The sequence below is a fragment of the Scylla paramamosain genome, chromosome 25 (assembly GCF_035594125.1).
Source record: "Scylla paramamosain isolate STU-SP2022 chromosome 25, ASM3559412v1, whole genome shotgun sequence".
Taxonomy (NCBI): domain Eukaryota; kingdom Metazoa; phylum Arthropoda; class Malacostraca; order Decapoda; family Portunidae; genus Scylla; species Scylla paramamosain.
The window spans coordinates 5,157,501-5,167,500 of record NC_087175.1 but is presented as its reverse complement, the minus strand read 5'-3'; the positions used below and the strand labels follow the sequence as shown (position 1 = coordinate 5,167,500).

The 10,000-nt window shown below is 38.9% G+C and overlaps 1 protein-coding gene across 4 annotated transcripts in view; it reads right to left on the bottom strand.

Annotated features, from left to right (window-relative positions):
* Positions 1 to 10,000, bottom strand: part of LOC135113152 (RYamide receptor-like) — a 119,915-nt gene that overhangs the window by 106,456 nt on the left and 3,459 nt on the right. For all 4 annotated transcript variants that reach the window (XR_010274731.1, XM_064028226.1, XM_064028228.1 and 1 more), the window contains exon 2: positions 3,648 to 6,082. Coding sequence is in view for 3 of the 4 variants with exons in the window: in XM_064028226.1 (XP_063884296.1) it covers positions 3,648 to 4,520 (873 nt within the window). In the remaining variant the exon portion in view is untranslated. The remainder of the gene's footprint in view (positions 1 to 3,647; positions 6,083 to 10,000) is intronic.

Genomic DNA, 10,000 nt, shown 5'->3' with positions numbered 1-10,000 from the left:
GGAAGGAAGGATCGAGAAGAGGAGAAGAAGGATGTAGCACAGGAGAAGGAGAAGGAAGAGGAGGAGGAGGAGCAGGAATGGGAAAGGAACACAAAGGATCAGTTTTTAATCCCTTTATCCCCTCCCTTGTCCTGCAGAGCGTAAGATTGAACTGAGCACTGGAAGGCGAGACAAGGAGACAAGGAGACAGAGAGACAGGGAACCATAAAGTCTTAACATAGCGATGCTGAGGACACGAGTGATGAAGACAAGCAATATTCAGGTGTTTAACCTATCCAGCTCTCCCTGACATGTTGTTGAGTATCTTGACTATAACCATCTGATATGTTATAGAAGTGAATTTGCTAGTGGTGTTTTTTTTTTTTTTGGTCTTAAGTCTGGTTTCCCTTGTCTCTCTTAGCGAAGGACTTTGATTTAGTATTTCAGGAGTTAACCGGAGTGGATGCCCTTCCTAACCTCGGACGTGGCTAAGATTCGAACCCGTGCGCCCCCAGGACTTCCCGGACTCCAAAGCGCGCGCGAATCCTCTGTACCATGGCGGCTTAATTGTTCGTATATCTCTCTCCGACGTTGTATTCAGGGCACAATCGGAAACTCCAGCAAATTTTCAGTGGTGTTTGTCTGTTTGTCTGTAATTCTTATTAGACTTATTACTGAAGCCACGGTTAGTAAAGATACCAGTTTCTTTTCCTGTATATTATTGGAAGCAGGACCGATAAGGCAGACCAGTTTTAAGCCATTTTTTTTTTTTTTTACTATATTATATTCTTTATGATATATAGAAACAGGAAGGTCAACGGTCAAGTGAGGAAACGGTCCGTGAAACCAACCAAATTTCGAACTATCAGTGAAACCAACGAAATGAAACGAACCAAACGAAACGAACCAAGCGAAACCAACCAAACGAAACGAACCAAACGAACCAAACGAAACGAACCAAGCGAAACCAACCAAACGAAACGAACCAAACGAACCAAACGAAACGAACCAAACGAACCAAACGAAACGAACCAAACGAAACGAACCAAACGAACCAAACGAAACAAACCAAACGAACCAAACGAAACGAACCAAACGAAACGAACCAAACAAACCAAATGAAACGAACCAAACGAAACGAACTAAACGAACCAAACGAAACGAACCAAACGAACCAAACGAAACGAACCAAACAAACCAAACGAAACGAACCAAACGAAACGAACCAAACGAAACCAACCAAACGAAACGAACCAAATGAAACGAACCAAACGAAACGAACCAAACGAACCAAACGAAACGAACCAAACGAACCAAACGAAACGAACCAAACGAAACGAACCAAACGAAACGAACCAAACGAACCAAACGAAACGAACCAAACGAAACGAACCAAATGAAACGAACCAAACGAAACGAACCAAACGAACCAAACGAAACGAACCAAACGAAACGAACCAAAAGAAACGAACCAAACGAAACGAACCAAACGAACCAAACGAACCAAACGAAACGAACCAAACGAAACGAACCAAAAGAAACGAACCAAACGAAACGAACCAAACGAACCAAACGAACCAAACGAAACGAACCAAACGAAACGAACCAAACGAAACGAACCAAACGAAACGAACCAAAAGAAACGAACCAAACGAAACGAACCAAACGAACCAAACGAAACGAACCAAACGAAACGAACCAAACGAAACGAACCAAATGAACCAAACGAAACGAACCAAAAGAAACGAACCAAACGAAACGAACCAAACGAACCAAAAGAAACGAACCAAACGAAACGAACCAAACGAACCAAACGAAACGAACCAAACGAAACGAACCAAATGAAACGAACCAAACGAAACGAACCAAACGAACCAAACGAAACGAACCAAACGAAACGAACCAAACGAAACGAACCAAACGAAACGAACCAAATGAACCAAACGAAACGAACCAAACGAAACGAACCCAATTCACCACCAGCCTCTCCTGATACCTCATCCTGATTAACTGTCGAGGGTACGGTCAATAAAAAGAACATTCAACTCTGTAACCCAATCTGTACAACTTAACTTGGCGTATTATTGAAGACACCTCTGATAAAACCAACGAAATTTATATCTATATTCAACTTTAACTCCTCCTCCTTTAGTATTCAGATCAGGCCCAAAGCAAACAAACACTTAGCAATTTTTTCTCGTCTCTCTCTGCAACACTTCTTAATGTAATACTGAAAGAGGCTGAGGAAGATAACCAACTTGATGTATTTTTAACTTCCTCAGGGCTGCGTTAACTTGGCTTTGAGTGTAAATGACGTGATATGACGCTGAGAACCTTGTGTGCTGCAGAGAAAGCTGACCGTATTTGAGTATGATGGAAGAGAATAAGGAGGAGGTGGAGGAAGAGGAGGAGGAGGAGGAGGAGGAGGAGGAGGAACAGGTGTCAGTAGAGAAGTACCAGATGAGTTTCCTTTATCGACCAGAGAGAGAGAGAGAGAGAGAGAGAGAGAGAGAGAGAGAGAGAGAGAGAGAGAGAGAGAGAGAGAGAGATAGAATACCTTGGTGTGTTTGGGCAATGACTGATTCACTAACTTCTTTGATGAATGATGAATACACGCCTAGCTGAGTGAGGAGGTGGAAAGCTGGGTGGATGGATGAAGGTGGTGAATGGATGACTGGAGTTGCTGGTTGTGATGGTGCAGAGTGAATGAGTGAGTGAATGGAAGGAGTGGAAGCTTGGAGAATGAAAAAAAAGATGAGTATATTATTTAAGATGAAAGTGAAGAAATTTGTAATTATGAAGAAAAGTACTTACACTGTTCTCTCCTTTCTTCCTTTGTGTGTGTGTGTGTGTGTGTGTGTGTGTGTGTGTGTGTGTGTGTGTGTGTCCATTAGTTTATCTTTCTTTTTGTGTCTGTGTCTGTTTTTCTGTCTCCCTGTGTGTGTGTGTGTGTGTGTGTGTGTGTGTGTGTGTGTGTGTGTGTGTGTGTGTGTGTGTGTGCATATTTGTGAACGAAAGAAAAAAGAACTGAATTGAGAAAAACGAGCAGACAAATCATCTCTCGAAATTCTTGTTTCCCATTGGTGCAATTCTCATCTCGCCCACTGATTGGTTGACGGAATATTGGTCGTGCTACGCCATTGGTTGCTTCCATTTTTGTCACTTTTCATTGGTTTGCCTTTTATGGATGACAGGAGAGAGAGAGAGAGAGAGAGAGAGAGAGAGAGAGAGAGAGAGAGAGAGAGAGAGAGAGAGAGAGAGTTAACAAGGCGAGTACAGTGTTTTACAGTAAGTTACAGCTGAGATACTGTTCGCATTATTCACCTTAATGTTTCTTGCGACAAAAAAAAAAAAATAATAACATTCTGTGCATATATATATAAATGGAGTTAGCAGCTGTGTCCGTGTGCTCACCTCTCTCTCTCTCTCTCTCTCTCTCTCTCTCTCTCTCTCTCTCTCTCTCTCTCTCTCTCGCTCTCGCTTTCACTCATTCTCACTCACACAAATCCCAATCAAAAAAATACCAAAGAGAAAAACACCCACAATGTAAGCAGCAGCAAAACACTCAGTCACTCACAACAAAACACTCCAAAACGTCTCGAAAAGAAAAAAAAAGCAAAAAACACGAAGAAGAAAAGAAAGAAAACAAAACAAAACACGTGTCTTACCTTCCGCTTACTCCTGGCTATCCTGTCCACTCTGGCCGGCGTCTCCCCGAGCGTCCTCTTGCCCCACACCACCATGGCGATGCGGGAGTACGTGAACACAAGCACAGTGAGCGGGAGGAAGTACTGTAGCAACATAAGGGCGACACTGTACGCCACCCTGGACTCGTTATCCGACGGCTCTGACCCCCAGTCCTCCGTGCACACCTGCCTGCCCATGAGCGCGTAGAAGTTGACAGGCGGCGTGAGGAGGCGGGAGTAAACAGCGACAGGTAAGGTGGTGGCGAGGGACAGCACCCAGACACTCGCTATAATGATCTTGGCCTGGCAGCGGGTCATCCGTGGCCTGAGTGGGTAGATGATGGCCAAGTAGCGGTCCAGGCTGATCGCTACCAAGGTGTACGCGGACACAAACACAGACACCGCTTGTAGGTAATTGACAGCCACGCACAGGTGTCCCCCAAACGGCCAGAACTTGAGGATTAGCGTGCTGATGAAGGAGAAAGGGACACAGAAGATAGCCATGCACAAGTCACCGATGGCTAAGTTCGCTATGAAATAATTTGTCACAGTTCGCATTTTTTCCGACGAACAGACGATGTACACCACTACGGAATTCCCCAGCACGGCAACGATGAGGATGGTGATGTAGAGGACGTAAACAGCGGAATCGAACCCAGGTGTTGGAGGCATGTCACACAGTCTCTCCTCCCACAGCCGCTGGACCCCCGTGGCATTGCAGGAGTCACAGGCGGCATTCAAAGTCTCCGGTGAGGTTAAGTTCGCGGAGCATTGTGCCAGAACGCTTTCCGTCTCGTTTCTCAGGTTCTCCGGTATTGCCAGGAATTTGGAGAGGCGGTAGGCAGCGGCGGTCATGGTGGTGGTGGTGGTGTGGTGGTGTGGTGTGGTGGTGTGGTGTGGTGTTGTGGTATTACCTTGTTGGTAGCGTGTAAGCTTCCGTTTTCTCTCGTGGTATTGTTTTGTGTACGTTTCCTGTGGTCATTTTGTGTTTGGCTTTGTGCATTGTGTGCGTGTGTGTGTGTGTGTGTGTGCGCGTGTGCGTGTGTGCGGTTGTCTCTCGTCTTTTATCTTTTCGTTTTGCTGCCCTTTTTTTTTCTTTATTCCTTCACTCTTCTTTCTCTCCTTCCTTTCTTTTAGTGAACGAAGGAGGGAGAGAAATGAATGACAGATTGGAGAAGGTACTGCATTGGTTCCTTCTTATCTGCCTCGTGTTATCTGTCAGTATCTGTCTGTTTTATCTTGCGTCCTTTCCCTCCTCCTCCTCCTCCTCCTTCTCCTCCTCCTTCTCCTCCTCCTCTCCCCCCTAGCACAGTTTTCCACCTCGTACCACCTTGACTCTCTTTATCTCTCCTATCTCTTCTCTAGTTCCTCTTCTTATCTTGTTGTTCATAGATGCTCACAAAATTCAGTCTTTTTTGTTGTAATTACTCTTTTTTTTTTTTTTTGACTGATAAGCTTCTGGTGCAGTTCGTGTGTGTCTGTGTGTGTGTGTGTATGTGTGTGTTCTTGTGTGTTGGTTGCCTGTTTGTTTGTTTGTTTTTTTTGTTTTTTTTTCGTCGTTTTTTTATTTTCACATTATTTATCTGTCTTCTATTCCTGCTTTAGTTTTTTTCTTTCCTTTTAGCTGTTTTTTCTTTGTATTTTCTCTGCTTTTCTCTTTTTTTTTCTTTGTGTTCGTGTGTATGTGTGTGTGTGTTTTGTATGATACGAATCGTGCACGTGCTGTTTCTCTTTCTCTCTTTTCTTTCTCTTCTCTTCTTTTTCCCTTTTTTTATTTTCTTTAGTCACTCATGCAGATTTCGTGTCTCTTTCCTCTTCCTCTTTCTCCTCTTTTTCTTTTTCTTTCTCCTCTTCACTTCTTCCCTTCCTCCTTTATCCTCCTCCCTGCACCAGTTCACCGTGTTGGTTCATTTCACTGGTTCGTTTGGGTTCTCTTATCATGCTTCACTTTTCTGGTTCACTGGTTCACTTGCAAGGGTTCACTGGTTCACTTGTTCACTTTTAAGGTTTCGTTGTCTCACTTATAAAGGATCACTAAATTACCGTTATGTTTTCAATGGTTTCACTGTTTCGCTGTTATTCATTCAATGGTTCACTTCACTTCTCTTTTAAGGTTGTTTTTCTTCACTGTCATGCTTTTCTGGTTTCGTTTCTTCACTGTTTCACGTTTAAGAATTCACTGTTTCACTGCTTCACTTCTTAGAGGTTCACTGTTTCACTGCTTCACATTTTTCATTTAAGGTTGTTATGCTTCAATTCCATTTTTTTTATAGTTTTGATTCGTAAATGCTTCACTTCAAAAGGTTCACTTAACTGCTGTGGGTTTTACTGCTTCACTCCCTCTCTCTCTCTCTCTCTCTTTCTCTTCACTGGTTCAATCTCACTGCTTCACTGGTTCACTTTCACATTCCACCTAACTGTCAACACCAAAAGTATCAGAAGTTGAGTTGATGGAGTTTAGTTTTTACTCTCTCTCTCTCTCTCTCTCTCTCTCTCTCTCTCTCTCTCTCTCTCTCTCTCTCTCTCTCTCTCTCTCTCTCTCTTAAAACGAAGAAAATATTGATATCCAGGATTTGGTACAGAGAGAGAGAGAGAGAGAGAGAGAGAGAGAGAGAGAGAGAGAGAGAGAGACGATTCAGTTAAATCTCACGTTTCGTATCGGAATTTTTGTGAATCGTTTTCGTTACACGGCTTCGAACTCATCCGTTTCGAAGCATTTCACTCACTCGAACCGCCCGGAAAAGAAAAATGAATGAAATGAAAAATGGAAAATGAACTTTGGGGTTGAATGGACAATTTGGCGAAGAGAAGAAAGAAAAGGAATAAATAAGAGGAAAAGGAAAGAAAAGAAAGGAAGAAAGGGAGAAGGAGAAGGTGAAGGAACAGACGGAGGGAAAAGGAAGAAGAGAGAAAAGATATGTATAGTAAAGGAAACTGTCCGAAAATAAAAATAGAAAATGGAACATGAGAGGCAAGAAAGAGAAATGGGATAAAAAGAAAGAACAAGAAAAACAATGGAGGAAAAGGGGAATGGAAGGGAATGTGAAAAAAATAGTCCTTGGAAACAAAAATAGATAGAATGATAGATGAAAAAAAGGAATAACTGGTGATAATGAAATAGGATAATGATAAAAAAATGAGGCAGATAAAATAGAGAATAACGGTAGATAATAAAAAAATAAGATAATGAGATAGAAAGTGAAAAAAAATAATATTAAAGATAGATAAAGAACAATACTACAGATAATCTAATGTAACATGATAAAAAAAAATATGAATAATTAAACAAGAACAATGCTGGCGATGAAAATAAAACATAATGATAAATAAAATAGAGTACATTTGTAAGATGGTACTATGAATTAAGTTACAAAGAGCAGCACTGTATCATTAAATAAAACGATGATAGAGTAAACGAGGTGTGTGTTTTTTATTCATTTGCTGATAGAGTGAATAATTGCTAAAAAAAAAAAAATCGTATTCGGTGGTAAAATTAAAGCGAATAGAAGTAAAAGGTGTAGATAAATTAGGAAAAGAATAATATGTAATAAAAATGATAGGAAATTAGTACAAAAAGCAATAAAGAAGATGAGGTAGGTACGCATTTTCTGCACTTGATGGCTGAATGGGTAATAACTGAGATAATTACATTCACTGATAAATAAATAGTAGATGGAATGGACAAATAACTAATAATGGTGATAAGTTTAAAAAAAAAATGATACGAAATTAATGGAAAAAAAATGTAAGTAAAAATAGATTAACTTAAAGCAATGATGAGTGGTAAAGTATAGGCAACAAAAAAAAAGTGTAAAAAAAAACAAAAGGTGAAAAAAATAATGAGAATAATATGAAGTGAAAACAATGTGAAAAATAATTAAGAATGTTGACGAAAGTGAAGGAAATGAGCTGTACTTTTATCTATCTTATTTTACTTCTCTTTGTTTTATTTCACAGGCAACAGGTATGGTAGATGTAACAAAAAAAAAAAAAGAAAAGAATGATAATAAGTTAAAAAAAAGATATGAAAATAGTTAAGAATATTGACTAAAGTGAAAGAAACGAGTTGCTTTTCACTTTAATCCTTAATCCACTTTGAGTTCACCTTCATCTAATATTCATCGTTTCATCTTAGTCATCTCGTATTCTGCTTTATTATTATTTTTTTATTAAGCTGTACTAAAAATCGTAATGAGACGTGGTTTTACTTATTTTTCTTTCTCTCTAAAACATCACCGTCATTTTTGTTCCTTCATTAAAACAGCAAGTGGGTAATTTTTTTCTTTTTTCTTTACTTTTCTTTTTTTTTTTTTAATTCTGAAATTCACTGACGCGTTGAAAATTGCAGCTTTTGATCTACCTAGTGATTTGTTACTTGTTTCTTTAATTGACTGATTATATGTTATTTGCGCTTTCCTTTTGATTCATGTACTGTGTGTGTGTGTGTGTGTGTGTGTGTGTGTGTGTGTGTGTGTGTGTGTGTGTGTGTGTGTGTGAGAAAGGAATGAAGGGCAAAAAAAAAAATCATAAGAAAAAGAAGTCAATTAGAAAAGTGTTTAAAAGCGTTCGTCGCCAATTCAGTTCCGGTCATTTCCTCTTCTCGAAACAGCTCAAGTCGTAGGAAAGTCCTCTAAAAAAAATAATAATAATAATAAATAAATAAAATAATAATAAGATAGATAAATAAATAAATAAAATAAATAAGTAAATAAGTAAATGGAAATAAATAAATGAAATGATAATAGTAAATAAATAAATACATAAATAAAAATAACAAGTTGTAAAATATGATAAAACGAGTGTAAATGAGAGAGAGAGAGAGAGAGAGAGAGAGAGAGAGAGAGAGAGAGAGAGAGAGAGAGAGAGAGAGAGGTATACGTGACCGAAAGATGATACACATGAATGAATAAATGAATGAATAAATGAATAAATAAAAAGGGGGGAAAAATCAGGAAGAAAGAGCGAGAAAATACTCCAGTGAAAGGTGATATTCAAAGTATTTAGCAGAAACCTCTTAACGCGCAGTACCTGAATTACACACACGAGCGCACTATTAATTAACGCACCTTTTCCCTCCCTCTCCCTCTCACTCTGACTCTCACTTCATTCTGTTACATCTGTGTGTTTGTTTACTGAAGTGCCTCTCTCTCTCTCTTTCTCTCTTCATCTCGCTTTTTGAATCCGTTTGGCAATTTTTTTTTATTTATTTATTTTTTAAGTGCGTTGCCGGAATACATTTGTTTTTTATTCCTTTATTTTTATTTTTTTTTTTATTATTTCATTGCCTCGTGTCACTGGGCGAATAAATGGTGATGTGTTTTGTGGTGTTGTTATTCTCTCGCTAGTAAATCCGCGTTGTGTTCTGGTGATGAGAGAGACAGAGAGAGAGAGAGAGAGAGAGAGAGAGAGAGAGAGAGAGAGAGAGAGAGAGAGAGAGAGAGAATCTGTTGGTGATTGATTGGCTGGTTAGTTTTGTATTTTGTGTTGACTTTCAGTTTTTAGTTCTTTTCTTTCTATTTTTTTTTCTGTATTTTGTTTCAGATTACTTCTTCCTTTATTTTTTTTCTGTTTTCTTCTTATTATTTCTGGTTATTGTTTACTTATCATTCTTCATTCATTTGTTTATTTGTGTATTTATTCTGTGAAGATTGCTTTCTCTCTCTCTCTCTCTCTCTCTCTCTCTCTCTCTCTCTCTCTCTCTCTCTCTCTCTCTCTCTCTCTCTCTCTCTCTCTCTCTCTCTCTCTCTCTTTCTTTTGTTTTTAATCTTGCCTTATTTTTTGATGTTTTATTGTAGATTGCAACATCACCTCATATTTAATCTGCTCTTTACTTGTTTATCTATCTATCAACCTATCTGTCTATCTATCCATCTATCAACCTATCAATCTAAACATGTCTGATCTATCAGTCTGTCCATTTATTTGTACATTACAGCTTGATCATTAACTTGCATATTTACTTATTAACTTACATATCATTTGTTTACTTATTTATTTTTGTAGTTCATCTCCGAATTTTTTAGCGTAAATTATATTTTTACTGTTTCTCATGACATCCTTTGCTTATCCTGCATTACTTTCCTACTTCACTATTTATTTACTTATCTATATATTTATCTATCTATCTATCTATCTATTTGTCTGTCTATCTATCTGTCCATCTATTTATCTGTTTATTTCAGTTTGTTCATTGACTTATGTATCACTTATTGCTTTTACTCTACTTCCTGACATCCTTTTCGTAATCCTTTAGTAATCCTGCGTCGCTTTCCCATCTCACTTTGCTGTCACGCTTCAATCCTTTATCTGTTTGCTTCCTCTCCGTCTCCTACCTT